Genomic DNA, 15,542 nt, shown 5'->3' with positions numbered 1-15,542 from the left:
ACCATTATGGACTGAAAAGTCCAAGGCACAGTAACAGCTCAACCTCCTCAAATATGTCACTGCAGCAGAGATCAGAATCACAGAAATCAGGGGGTTTTGTCTCAGTTCAATAGTCCTTTCACTCTACAGAAACTCATGTTGCAAAAAAGATAGCATGAAATATTGTGCCTTTTAACCATATTTACATTAATGTCTTCTAGATTTCACCGTAGCAAAATATCTGGTGTTGATTACTTCCCCAGTTAATTCTATATGTATTTTTCCCAGAATTTTTTTATATTGTCATATTAAACTCTTTCAAATACTCTTAGCACCAGACTGAAGCAACAACTAATGATGCCTTAAGGATTACTAAACTGTCTGTAACCACAATCTGAATGTTTTTTAGGACTTTGAAAACACTTTTCAAGTCTGAAAACAGCTACAGAAACTCTGCAGCATGTCCACTCTTGCATTAGATTGAATTGCGATAAATCATTATTTATAGGTGTTGGTTACAGCTACATTGCCAAGATGCAAATGTATTTCATACTTCAAGAAGGTACTCAGTCTCTCCCTCTTGTTAAATTAAAAATAATAATAATAAAAAAAAAAAACAAAACCAGCCTATCATTCCCAAACTCTTTGCAATTACTTTTAGTGTTGGCTGAAGAAACTGTTTTCAGAGAGTTCACAGATAAACCTGTTAATTAATTTATAATTTATGATAAACTTGAAAACAAAAGATTATTTTGGAAACTTAAAACCAGACTTCCTGAAAAATAAACTTATTAATGATTTTCAGAAGCTCAAAGCTCTCTCCATAGTTAGCAATTTAGAAGTTTATATATCTTTTAAAAAAGGTTATAATAAGTGTGCTTGCCCTAGCACACTGCTAGAATGTGCTGATTCTATCATCTCTATGGACAGATACAATTCCATAGATGAGTTCTTTTCAAGAGAGATCATTCTCACAGTTGAGAGAGCTACTTTACTACTCAGCTAATTTTAATGTCATTATTTTGTTCACTGTTACTAAGGAAGCAGTTTTCCAAATGCTGAAAGCTGATTTCAAGTGTCTGCAGTCAGGCATTTCTTTTTCACCTCTTGTTGGCACTCTTTCCCTTCCTTATGCTATAACTGTGCTTGAGAGCAAAATACTTGGCTGAGGAGAAGGCAAGATTTCAATTTCTGACAGCAGCACAGACTTCCACTGCTCTTGACTGCAATCAAGATCAGGCTCTTGTACATCAAGTGTTGTTAATTGCAAAATAGAGGAATCAAGTGTAATTACACTAGGGATTCCAAGGTCATCAATTTGAACATCAGCAACTGAAGGGACTTTTGCAATAGCATCCCTCTCACGTTACTGTATTTTATGTTGACTCTATGTTTAAAAACAAACCAAATTTTGCACACATAGCAGTGGAACATTATACAATGTTTACACCACATTCTTTCCCTTATCTCAGGCAACCTTGCTTCTGGGAAAGAAAGATCTGGGGTGAAATTTCTTTTTACTGCTCTGCTGGAGCCACTATCTCCTTTCTTCACGAGTGGGTCTTGCAACAGATATGTATGCTGGGTATAGGACCACCTCTCTCCCATATGCACAACCACCACCATATACACTGTCATTTCACGACTCTGTCCTTCTAGTTCTTCCACTCCTCCTTCCCTTCTACAGTTGCCAAAGACTGCTTAGAATGACAAAGAGCAAGTGAAAGAAAAAGTGGTGAGTAGAAAAGGAATACTCTTAGCTCACTGTCTCAAATGTGGTTTTGTATATTTAAATTCAACAGGAGTGCTAAAATAACAGCATTTTTATATTTTATAAGTTTCCTGTGAAAACACAGAATAAAGCAAATGACCCAGCTTAAGCTTGAAGACCATGTTTCATGCTTCTTCTTAAACACTTTTTTATAACTTACAATTCCTTCCAACTATTGATGCAAATGAAATAAAGTAGCATTTTAGTTCATCCCATTCCAAATATCCTTGAGGGAGATGGAAAAGAGGAGTCTGTGCAATGTTAAAATCAAACTATAAGTTAACAGGGAGCATAATATTGCTTATGCATAAGGTATCATCATTAACAAAAGGTAAAAATGTTGCTGTAACTTTTTTACCACTCATTTCTCTGTCCTTTCCTAGAGCTTTGCCTTCTCAGATTTTTAGCTATAAGAGAGCTATTGTAATCTGGCTGAAAGCAGAACGAGATATGTGTTATCGATAAACATAAGAAATAAAAACATTACACACCTGAATATCCACTGACTACACAAACTCAAGCACATGCAGAAAAGAAAAAGACCTAACCAGTGCTGAAACAGAAATAGCGTCCAAAAATCTCAGGCCACTATGATCTTTAGGTATGGTGAATAGGGAAAAAAAGGCATGGAGCAACAGCCACTACAAAATTTCTCTGTTTGTGACTTTATCTTACACCTCTCTAAAGGCATTGGGATATGGAATGTACTTCCCTTTGATGTAGCACTATGTAAAGGAAACAAGTGTCTCCTCTGTTCAGCTCTTTGGCACATAAATCACAGCAGCAGGAAGACTGTTCAAGGGACAGGCACCGTGACTGTCCGTTTGTCTAATGCTAAATTGCTTCAGGCAAAAATTTGCTGTCAACAAATATCATGTTTATAGGAAACAAAAACACTCAAAAATACTCACAGCTTTGGTTTGGCAAGCACAGGTGGTGGCTCCTTTGTGGGTGAAAGCAAGACAGCTGGAGGTGGGATGGATTTATCACCATTTGGCTTGCTGTTAATCATTCCATTTACTCCATGAAGAGGATGAATGCCATTCGATTTTTCCTCAGATGAATTGAGCTGTTGTTGAAGGTCTATCACACCAGGTCTCAACTCAGTGTTGTTTGTTTGGTGAGTATCTGTAAGTTTCTTGGGAGGAAGCTCAAGAGAGCTAATTTCAACTGGAGGAATTTCAACTGGTGAGAAATGATGGAAATCATCACTAGAGCATTCCAAGTTGGCTAAAAGAAATCAAAAAGAATGTCTCTTCAATGAGTCATAGACAAAGTACATGGTAAATACAAAGTGTATTTTCAGTTTTTTAAAAGTGAAATATCTCTGGTTTTATAAAGGTATTTTTCTAGTCTTCCTATTGATAATTTATGCTGAATTAGATTCATGGGTGGCTATTTATTTTCTGAGTGTGCCTTATGCAAAAGGCACAACTAGAAACCTTAGGGACCTCTCTCAATCTATTTCAGGAATCAAGGCACTAACTGAGATTGACAACTATGGACAACAACAGCTAAAACAGGACTTCCTCTTCCTGGAGTTTCAGGATCACTGAGGAACAAATAATTTAAAAATGCTGAAGAATGCACGTATAGACAGCAAGTTTGCAATGGCAGCTGGGTTAGTGCATCCCACGACAATATATATGGAAACAAAACTAAACATATGTCACAGTGTTTTATTTTACAGAAGGCCATCTCTAGTAGCATAGTTTCATCTCTTTAATTTTGCCTCTGCTGCCATCTAGTCTTGAACCCTAATGTTTAAGATATGCCAGGCTTGTGGCAGAACTTCAAAAATATATTTCACATTAATAAAAATATTAAACCAGGAAATGAACATAAGAAACACTAGGTCTGCTTTATATGAATGCATTGAGGTTGACAAACCCCATGTCTTACAACAGCCATTTTCCACAAAGAAAGCAGACTGGCAACTTCACAGGTAAATTAATTATGTAAGATTTATGACTAAAAGCTCCTCTTTGTCACATACCTGAGCAGACAGTTAGTTGTGCACTGCTTGTTACTGAACCATGTTCATTTGTTGCTGTGCAGGTGAAAATTCCTGAATCTTCAGGAAAAGTTTCTGCTATTACAAGTGTACATATCTCTTCTGGAAACAAACAGAAAAATAAAGTGCATCATAAACTATTTAAAGGACCATGTAGTGTTATTTACACTGTATGTTAAAAGGACACCAGAAAGTAGACTTTTACAAAGAAATACTGTGAGAACTGCAGAAGAACTTCCAACATAAATGGCTTTAAGGAAAATCATTTTGCATCTGAAAGAAGTAAATTCATCAAGCTAAGTTTTCAAAACCAGCTTGAATAGTAATGTTGCAGTTACAAGTCTGTGCAGTCATTTTATCTACTCAATGTTTTCTTAATGCAGGATAGTACTGATTAATACAAATGAACATAATGGTTTCCAGAAACAATTATCTTTGCAAGCTCTTTTTGTGTCTGTAAATAACACCATCAGTAAAATGTCACACAATTCTTTCTTTCTTTCTTTCTCTGATTTTTTTTTCTGTATTTAATGCAACATTCAGATCAAATCCCATTTCCAGTAAAACTAGAAAACATTTTATCACCACTTCCAATTAGCTCTTCTAACCATTATACTAACCAGACTTAAAAACTCCAGATGCATAAATATTCCCCTTATGCAGAGTCTGGGAAAATAATTTCTGTCTCTGTCTGCACAGCAGTGAGAATGGATGCATTAAAAATATAATAAAAAACAGTACCCCCAAAACCTCTTCAGAATGCTGTGATAGATATATTCTGCAGCCATTTTAAATTTGTTCATTCTACTTTGATAAGCCATGGTATAGGCTTTGATTATACCAGGATTTCTGTTAGAAAATGTGTGTGAATTTTTGGGTTTTACAGTAACTTTTACAAAATCCATTTTATCCATTTATAATGGGCACACTTAACTGTTTAGGCATATTTTTCCAGTTTCTTTTAAGTCACTTTATTTTATCTCTATTTGTAATGGTACTGGTTTTTTAAAGATGTCACAGTACAGATAATTTAAATAATCCTACTATTTATACAACATACAGATAAAATTTTATACCTGGACAATGCTACATTGTTGGTCTCCTTAATTAAGACTTAATTAAGACTTAATTCAGACTTTCTTTGTCTATGCTGGTTTTTTAGTCTCAAAACAAAGCAGGGAAGTTTTATAATGTTCAGTTGAATTTAAAAAAATAGAAAAATGCACTTTGCAATATGGACACTTACAATCCCATATATTATCACAAAATCAGCTAATAAAAGCATAATGTAAAATGAGGAAAAGCACTTTAGAATCTAATAACTTCCATATGAAAATTATTCTGTAGAAGAGGTTTGGTAAGGTCAACTTCACTTCTTATAGTTCAAATAGGAAAACATTTTCAAATAGTGGTTATAAACCAAATAGTGGTTGTTTGGTTTTTTTTCTTCCCCTTTGGAATGACAGACCTCTGTCTCATTTAGACAGTTAACAAAAAAGTTTTGATTTTTTTCCAGTTATAAATGACAATGTATCCAAAAGTTTCCTGTACTGGAAATGGGCTAAAAATGAATGACTGACTAAATATTTGGCTCAGAGTTGGTTTTCAGACAGCAGAACATGCCTTTTTTTTGGCATCGCAAACCAGTCATTCTGTGTAGCTGCAAGAGTCATGTCTGGTAACACTGTAGCACGTTGGATCTTATCTAACACAGATGAAGATTAATGACTCATGAAAGGTCTTATCAGGAAAGTAATGGGTAACACAAGCTAGTTTTTGAACTACTGAGATCAGCTTTTTTTAGAGCCTTGGTGTGTCATAAGCAGTTGAAGCTGTATTGTTAACCACACGTGCGTACTCCTGGACTGAACTGACCCTGGGGATGTAATCTTATACAGGCAGCATTCTAGTTTCCTGTTCATTTAACAGCAGAATGCTGAAAGCTGGTCTTTCAGGACTGCAAAAGAAGATCATTCCACCAGGCTGAGAACTGCTCTCTGAATGAGGTCAAAGGCAATATAAAACACAGCACCCTGCAGAAGTCCTATTTTTCAAAGACCGGAGCTAATTAATGCATAACATTCTTCCAGCTTTTTAAGTGTGCAAAATGATCACATGAGAAGATCTTCATTTTTCAGTGACAAAAGAATTCCAATGAATTCTACAATGATGTGCTTTGCTTACTGACGAGGTATGTTTTAAAATTATATATGGTAGATTGCAGCAATCTTTGTAAAAAAATTCAAAGTAAATTAATGATGAAAATAATAAGAGATTAAAATTTAGTCTTTTCAACCAGACAAACAAACTGCAACACATTTGTGATCAATCATAAGAAAACTGGCTAAACTGAAAACATGAAAATCCTAAGAACAAATCAAAAGGCAGCATGGGCAAAAAGCACATGTGAACAACACATTGCTATCTTCTTTATCGATTTTCCTCCTCCAAGCCAAGAATCACTCACCCCTTGCTAAAAGGCTTACTACTGTGGAACACATAGAAATGAAATACTAATTTGGCAAAAGAAAGGTTCTTTCAAGATTTCCATAGCATGCTCTGGATATACTCAGTGTTCTGAGTATTTTTCTACCTTTACATCCTGACTTATGTAATTATTTTACTTTCTGGTACTGTGCTAAGCAGAATCAGAAGATTTTAGGGAAATAATGTCTGTTCTACTTCCTGGCGTTCATCAGCTGACAAATAACTTCATCACAGAAATGTGTTCCAGAAAGCAGCTCTGAAATGCTGTTCTCAGGGCCTTAAAACATATTTAACACTTGACTAAATGAATACAAAAGCATTTTGTTCACTGAAACATGTAAAATGCTTAGGCATGCAAGTACTTGACTGTTTTGTCAGTTATTTAGAAAGAACGATTACATTTTACACAGCAATTCTTTCCCTTTATGGCTCATGAGTCCATTAGGAAGAATAAACTTTGGTAAGAGAGAAAACTGTTGCATTTTAACAATTTTATTACTGGCAATGTGTTTACTTCAGAATGTTTCTCTGTATTACATTAAAGGTAGAGCAGTTCTTTTATCTGCAACTTCATCTCTGAATGTGACCATTAACTGCCCCCACTGTAATGCACACACAGCTAGGGAAATAAGTACAGTGCCTTGCTGGTAGCTGTTCATTCCCATGCAACGAACAGATCAATTTCCAGAGCTGTAAGTTTTCAGATACACAGGGACAGTGGGAAGTCACAGTTGTGGTTTCCTGGTAAAAATCCAACAAAACACAACCCTGCCAACTTGTGTCTTGCTCTCCCTCATATTCCACAAGTGTTTAACTCCAGTTAAACTCAAAGCAATAGGCCCACCAGGTTATATATAAGTATCTCATATAGGTATCTGTGCATCTTTTATAGAAAGAGAATAGAGAAGAGTGAAAATAGAGAAGAATATGCAGAGTGCAGAGTAGCCTAATAAACAGTAGTATAGCAGACCTGTAGCTTGCAATAACATAACAAAAATGTATTCAATTTGCCTGTTTCTGATGATCGCCATCCCATACACCTTTATCCAGTCAGACAGCTGTTCTGGCTTATTTAATAAGCTTTATGTCATTCAAGGAATGAAGAGTAAAATTTTTAGAAGATGCAAAAAACTGACTATGTTTGAAGATATCTCAAACAGCACCTATAAAACACTGATAAGAAAACTGAACAACAGCAATTGTGATTGTGAGCAATAAAATGCAGTTTTAGGGTGGAGAGCCTAGGTTACACAATATCTAATCAATAACCAAGATGTCTGCTATCTAGCCAGATTGGGTTAAAAAAATGGGAACACTGCTATGGGAAAAAAACTTTAGCCCCCTAAACATTGTTCAGGTTTGAGGAGAAATGAATCCATTTATCACTGTCAAGGAAAAGTTTATGCTAAAGCTTACTCTAAGGCAGTTATGATACTGTAGATGCCTAAGCCACTTTGAAGTTAAGTTAGGTATAACTATGAATATTAATGCACTCCAAAAAGATTTAAATGTTTACCGTTGGAGAGGAATGACAGTGGTGGAGTTTTTTAATCACATAATACAAAACAGATCAGTTGTTTACTTTGAATTTGGAAGCATCAACAAGCAAGGATAGTTGTAGCAGTCAGACTTCAGATGAGGTGACTGACAGGGACAGAATTCTGTAGGTATCTTGGGAGCACAGAGTACAATTGAAAATTTAATTGACGAGCAATAATATGCAAATTGATCAGACCACCTTAAATGAAGGGGAATTTTAGCCTATTTTCAGTTTTTCTCTTAATCTGACTTCTTGAAATATGGCTCATAGAAGATTTCTCTCTCCAAGCCCTTGTTTGCTTCTCAGCAGTGAAAGAAGACAGATCCTTAGTCGTAATTCTCTTGTTTTCTCTAAAGAGTGCAAGGATCTCATGTGCATACTAACCTACCAAACCTTCTATGTTTTGAATTTCATCAGCTACCAGAAAGGTGATTTTCTTGGTGCAGGGAAGCAGTATGGATTTCTGTAACATTTGCCATGTATTTTCAGTTTCAAATGTTATGTAGAAATAGGAGGGAATTTCTAAAGGAGATACTTAGAGTGGAGACTCTGGAACACAACAGTAAAACAGGAAACAAGAAAGCACAATCCAAGAGAAGTGACGACTATCTTTTGAGATGTGTTTTGTGAACATACACAGTATTGTGCTTAGGAAAAAAAAGCATGTATATGTGGCAATTCCCTGGCAATTTAAGCAAAATTACTTCATACAGTTTTCTTCTTACATGCTGTTAGACAATTGTTCTAATGTAATTCAATACAGTTTGTGGCTGTCTCCAGACAGCTGAGTAATGGTCAAAATATCAACAGCTGGCAAGTGATTCCATGGGATTTTTCATTCTCAGGCAGCCTGTTTTTGAAGGATTCAATCAGTATAAAGTCAAAATATCCAAGAAAGAAGTACAGAACAGGTAATTTGACAAACTGCGATGTTGGCTTTGAGTAATCTGACTAGCTATTAAATCACAAAGCAATCTGGAGGGATTTGCAATGCAAACTGATTTCTGTCTAGACAGAAAAAGGAGTGCAAAACACATTAGAGTAGATAGAGTGTAACAAAAAAAAAGTAGCCAAAAAAACCCCTTTGCTTCCTAATTTCTTACCTGTGTGAGTTCATTGAATATTTTTCCTTTAAATCATTAGTACTGACCTATCAAAGGACAATGCTATTGAGTGCTATAATGTTTATTGGTGGTTGGATTTTGGTTGACAACCAGCAATTAAAGTCACACTACAACTTGTTACAATTTATGTAAAATTCCATGGATGTTTTACACTTCAAAAAATTTTTAGAAAATATGTCCATCTTTCAAAATTCTGAATACTTTTCTAGCATATGCACATTTCCATGTCAATCTTGCATATGTATTAACCATATGCATTGAATAGCAGTTATGTGTTTGCTCATGAAAAATTTCCTCTGAAGGCATTGTTTAGTCTGGCTTCTAAGAGTTTAAATTACATCACAAACCAGTGCTGCATCTATTACAGTTCTGATACCCATATCCAGCTTCCTGTTGTACAAATTTTAAGATTTTTCATGACATCCTAAAACCCAGTGTTACTTATTACTAGGGGTACTACTAATATACAAAACATTGCTCATTATTTATGCCAAAAGGAAATATTTACATTTTGCCCAAACTTTATTTACATTCCCTATGCACGCACAGTGCCAATTCCTCACAAATAAGCCAGTAAATGTACTGCCATTAATTTCTGTAGTGTGTAAGACACTGCACTTTTAAGATACTACATTATTTAATAGGGCTTACTAGGAAAAAATAAGTGTACAAATCTTAAGGGATAGTATAGTACTTAGCTCCATGATTCCAGGGAAAACAAAAGACCAAACTGAAATTCTTTCACAGAACGAAAGCACAGGAAGGTGCTCATAAATACATATTGCATAATTACAAGCATGAAAAAAGAAATAATCCAATAACAAACCAGCCAGACTGCTGTCAGGCATTCACTACTGTTATGTCTATAAAACTGCAACAATACAGATACCAAAACTGTTCTGAGATGTCTTCCTATTTTTGTCTTGTCAACTCTCTTGAGAATAGTATGAGATACCTCGACATTAAATAACTTTTCTCTACTTGAGAAGGCTCAAGAAATACACCTTTCATGTAAGAATGCATTCCCTAGTACCCTTTAGAAGACTTCAGGTATCTTCTCTCAGGGTCAGCAAGCTCCCCAGAAATGGGAAGGAGAATGTTCAGCACTTTCAAAATAATAGTGCAGGTATGTGAGAGGGCTGGCAAAGTGATGATCTCTTTGGACTCAGAATCTCACCTTCTGTTTCCTATTTCAGGCAGCAGTTATGAAAGCAAGTTAATAGTTTCATGAACTAATACCAACATCCTTACTTCTTCCATAGCAATAACTGTCAGAGAGGCTACACAAACCTTGCAACTAACAATATGAAAATTAGCTTGTGAATAAAATCTTCTAGCACTCAACTATTCACACAAAGGAAACCTTTTCTTTCTAGGAAAAAAGTGCTTCTCCTTTCTACTAGATGATGCTGCATTCCTACTCTAAAATATTTGGTTCATCTAGCATTATACACATTAGGTTTATTAAAGAGGGTGAAAGGGTAAAATAAAATACCAAAACTAAACAAACATTCATGACTATGAGTTTTGACAGAAGAGTCTTAAATTGGATATAAAAACTCTAAGATAGGCTGGTAAATTTATACTTTGGAGAAACTTTTGTGTAAAATTTCACTCCTTTCAGGTACTATCTATCATTTTTAAGGACAAATTGAACACAGTTCAAGTGATTTTTTAGGAAAGAAGCTCCTAGTAAGAATGAACCAGATATGATTCTGATAATGTTGATAGATTAAATCTAGAAAAGATTTTGGTATTTTTACAGGAGAAATGTTCCTTTTGAGAAGGGGAAAAAAGTCAACCTATTAAGATATAAAGAAAACAGCTAAACTGGGAAACATTCTGTAATATGTACTACAGGAAAATATTCTAAGAAAGATATAGAATTAAACTTATTTCAACATAAATGTATTATCTTTTATTTATTTTCATATCCAAAGGCTTGATATGATATTGCAACTCTCTTCAAATTGTTTTGTATCCTAACTTACAATACTTAAACCCTAAAGTTTGTGTTATGACTATAAAATACTAATAGTCCATTGCTAGCACTTGGACATATTTTAATTCCTCATTAGAGGTTATTTGGTATTCCAATACTCTTTTTTCCTTTGTATGGCTCACATTTCCAGCCTCCACAAATGAAATCATTCAGTCACACATATTCAGGGCATCAGCTAATACTAGAGCTGATGATGTTGCACACCATGAATAACAGTATTAACTGTTAGGATAGAGCATGCACACCTGGATGTGTGTGCAGCCTATATATGTATAATGGACATGAGGCAAAATAGGTATATAACAATTTTGTGAAGTAGCAAGAAAATTATGAATAGCTGACAAAGAAAAGATTTTTCCCTCTTTCCTTCCTCTCATTTCCATGAAAATTAAAGAAAGTTGCACTTTTCCTAGCCTGTATCCTCATAGTCACAGTGCTACTTTACAAATATCTCTCAGCTGCTAGGTCTGTCCTGCCATCAATTCAACCCCTCAGAGTTAAAGCATCCCCCCACTGATAGCATCCTTCAGAGACACTCTTTGGAAATACTCAGATCTAAGATAGAAAACTTTTCTGTTTTTTTCAGTGTCATAATTAAAACTCTCTCCGAATAACTGGCCACCCTCTTAAAGCAAAGTTCAGACTGTATTGCTGTCTTCTCTTCTACATGTTTGAGCTAGAAACATTAAAAAACATTCTCAGTCTTTCAGCATCCACTTACTATTCAAGAACTTCCCTCCAGTATATAATGATGTATAACAGGAAAATGAAGCAGACAGAGAAAACCTGCAGCTGGAAGAACACTTTTTACTTGTTGAAATCTAGGACTTTTATCTTGTGAATAGGCTAGAAAAATTGAGTCAGTGCCTTTTTTGTCTTTTTTTTTTTTTTTTTAGGATCAGGTTTTACTTGTGTTTAAGACACATCACATCTGCCAAGCTGGATTGGTAAAACTAGCACTTAGTGGTCGGGTGTTATGTAATTCTTATGAGCACCATTTGGGTAATGGAATTTTGTGGGACTTGTCCTTTTTCCCTCAGTAGCAAGCAAACCATTTACTCCCCTTGCTGGTCTAAATGGAATTTACTGTTTAACTAATAAAGGAATTGATGTAAAGGACAGAGTACAGTATGGGAGGTGTGATAAAGCAGCATTGTCTTTAAGGGGGTTTCAGTTTACCACTGTTCAGCAGAAACACTTTTCTATTTATGGCTTCAGTACAAACTCAAAGAGCTAGTGAATCAAGAGATTATTTTTTCATATGATTCTTACCAGGTTCAGTTGCAGATCGTGGCTCTGCATATCACATCACAAGGAAGGAAAACAAACAAGAAAAATTTGTTAGAGATTACATTAATAAATACCAGTGTACTGAATGAACATATTATACTGAAATACTGTAAATAAGTAGAGAACCTGTACAGACATTACAAAATCAGCAATATTTAAATTGTTTGTCAGTAGCAGCAGTTCAGTTATTACTTCTAGCCATTAGCACTGAAATGGGAAGAGGAAAGGACTCTGTCCAAAACTGAATCCTGACAGACTAATTTCACAATCTTTTTCCATTCTGTATTAAAAACAGCCACTTCAGATTATTGCCTGAGCTGATTTTGGCTGAGTGCAGCTGTGCCAGACGTGCTAGAATTTCAAGATGAACTGGAGCTAAAGGCAGCCAAGTGGGATGCCACAATTGTGTGGCATCACATCACCAATGTGTTTTTCCTCAGCCCCTTTGGCAGCAAAGTGCAGGCCAAGTTGGCTTTCACTTGGAATGGTGTCCACTACATCTGGAATTGACTGAGGTGAAGACAGCCAGAACCTCTTGTTGCTAGCCAGGCTAGAAACAAGGAGAGGAGTTAATTGTAATGTTAAATCCAACGTTAGGGTCCAGTGGGACCATGGGTGAAGATCGTAATGGCAATACTCTTAAATTGTTGTAACCTCTGATTTGAGTTGCATGTTATAGGAATTCCTGTACCAGGAACAATGTGAAACAATTGAGCAGAAGCCCTCACAAGAAGCAGTGCAAGGACAGTGATGACCTGGCCTGGGCTGGCTTTGGTGCTTGGTAAGTCCACGCAACACACCACCTCTCCTGTTCTGAGTATCATCGCAACAGATGGAGCCCAAAGACATGGACTAACTGAACTCGAAGTAGGTTTTGTGAAATTTTACAGGGATGATGCATAGACTAAGGGAATGCTATCTGTGTACTAGACCAAAGGATGAGAAATGGTGGTGCATGAGCATCTCTTGGCTAGTATGGGACCTGAGCATAACATAAATGGTATGGAATAAGGGAGTGGAAAATGTCCTGGGTTTAAGTGGGGTAGAGTTAATTTTCTTCACAGTAGCTGGTATTGGGCCATGTTTAAGATCTGTGCTTAAAACAGTGTTGGTAATACAGAGACTTTTTTATAAAGGCCTTTTCTGCTACTTGTATCTTGCTGATAGTGAGGAGGTTGGGATGCACAAAGAATTGGGAGGGAACACAGCCAGGACAAACAAACTGCAGTGATCAAAGTGATATCCAAACCATATGACATTATGCTCAGCATATAGATCTGGTTGAAGAAGGAGGAAGGGGTAACATTCAGAGTTAGTCAACATTCTTCCCAAACAACTTACAGGTAATGGAACCTTTCTTTCCTCAGAATAGCTAAACACCTGCCTGCCCATGGGAAGGGGTGAAAAGATTCCTTGTTTTGCTTTGCTTCTGAGACTTTTGCTTTCCCTATTAAACTGTATCTCAACCCATGAGTTCTTGCACTGTTACTTTCCAATTCACTTTCCCAGTACACTGGGGGAGAATGAATGAGGATCTGTGTGGTCCTCAACTGCTGGCTGAAGTTAAACCATGACATTGCCTTACTTTTTTGGAGAATTCTGAAGTCTGGAGAATCTTGAATTTCAATGCCCTGTCGAAACCACTTAACGTGAATGGGAGGGGGTCCTCTAACCCTGCATTCCAATACTACGACTTGGCCTTCAGATGCTGTGGCATTTTGTAGCTCCTGAAATGTAAACATCACAATTAAAGTAAACCAGAAGCACTTTACATTGTTAACAATAGTATTTTCTTCCCTTTGTAATTCAACTTTATTGTGTCATTACATTTTTGCAATAGACATTTTCTTTCATTCTGATTGAATTTAATATGCCTATATAGTTAAAAATTATTGGATAAGTTATTTACAAATACATTCTTAAAAAAGACCACAGACTGGAAAAGTGCAGAAGTATTTAATTGCTCAAATTAACACAAGCAGATCACTGTAGTTTGAGCTTTCAATTTTTGTTCTTCCACAAATTGAAACGAAAATTCTGGAACTATTGGTTGACTTAAGCCTGAGAGTAGCTGAGCTGCTTTTGGGTCCAGCTCTAGAAGGTGGAGCTGCTTTTCATCTGAGCCATATGTAACAAACGAAGACAAATTAGATGACACCAATATGATTAGGATATATTAACTAGAGTATGGATAGCTTCTGAGACAGTACTCTGGCTGTAATAAATCATTGTACACACATGAAAAATTTCGGAAGAGACTAGATCTTTAATGAAGAGCTGCAACCAGAGGGAAACACAATATTTTAAGTAACAGAACTGACAGATCATAGCCACTATTTTTACCTTTGTTGTCTATCTCAATATTATAAATCAAGGAGTCCTTTTTACTCTGGAGTGGCTGTCTTATTTCATTTGCAATTTATTGACAAAGTTTTAGACCTCACTACAGCAAAGCACTTGAAGTTAGGTCTAAGCTCAGAGTTATTCTAGTTTATATTCACAGATGTCTAGTTAATCAAATACATAAGAATTTTGTTACATGGAAACCTGAAAATCTTTGAGCTGTTCCCTGAACTTTGCATGGGGAGAAATTTATGTCAGGACGCTGGATTAAGTTTATATTTATTGTTCGTTTCTGGTTTGTTTTCTTGTTTAATTAGTTTCTTTGGTTTGGTATGTCCCAGCTGTATTAAGCAGCTCAAATTCTTCAGTAAAGAATTTCAGGGACAAGAGATATGAGCATTAGGAAGAAACAGCAGAATTTTGATTGCTTTGGTAGTCTCTGGATGGGGGATGGACTTCTATTTCCCACTCTTACCTGGAAATTGCCTGCCTCCCAACTATGCAGTAACCACATTCTCTAATCTCCTGCACCTCCACTATTTACCCTCTTGTGACACCTGCAGTATGGGTGCAGAATTATGAGGGACAGAATCAGACCTTTCTAGACATGAGACAGGAATATGCTGGAGCCAAGCTAGACAGCTGTAGAGAGCAGGGCTTACTCTTACTCTTATCTCCAGGCAAAACTATTTGCTGTCCATATTAATTTTTAATCAAATGTTTTCCTGAAGTAATAACCAGAAATGCTTCATTTTGGCTTCAGCAACTAGTGATTAAATAATAATTACTACTATGGAAATCATTGTTTGAGGCAAATTGAAATAATATTTTCAACTGAAGCTGTAATTTATAGATAGGGAAGCATGCCATCCTTTTTTTGCTGCTACCTAATTCCTGGTTCTTAAGTTTGATTTGGGATGACCATGAAGATAAATATTGACTTAAGTAATTACCTGAGAAATACTGAATAGAATTTTCTGGATAGAAACTTC

General features: G+C 35.9%; 1 protein-coding gene across 9 annotated transcripts in view; it reads right to left on the bottom strand.

Annotated features, from left to right (window-relative positions):
- Positions 1-15,542, bottom strand: part of PALLD (palladin, cytoskeletal associated protein) — a 187,096-nt gene that overhangs the window by 105,092 nt on the left and 66,462 nt on the right. For all 9 annotated transcript variants that reach the window (XM_077177284.1, XM_077177283.1, XM_077177285.1 and 6 more), the window contains exons 7-10: positions 13,793-13,934; positions 12,190-12,213; positions 3,747-3,866; positions 2,662-2,980 (exon numbers count right to left, since the gene is read on the bottom strand). In XM_077177284.1, coding sequence (XP_077033399.1) covers positions 2,662-2,980; positions 3,747-3,866; positions 12,190-12,213; positions 13,793-13,934 — 605 coding nt within the window. The remainder of the gene's footprint in view (positions 1-2,661; positions 2,981-3,746; positions 3,867-12,189; positions 12,214-13,792; positions 13,935-15,542) is intronic.

The sequence above is a fragment of the Agelaius phoeniceus genome, chromosome 4 (assembly GCF_051311805.1).
Source record: "Agelaius phoeniceus isolate bAgePho1 chromosome 4, bAgePho1.hap1, whole genome shotgun sequence".
Taxonomy (NCBI): domain Eukaryota; kingdom Metazoa; phylum Chordata; class Aves; order Passeriformes; family Icteridae; genus Agelaius; species Agelaius phoeniceus.
The sequence above is the reverse complement of the archived record's forward strand: the minus strand, read 5'-3'. Positions and strand labels throughout refer to the sequence as shown.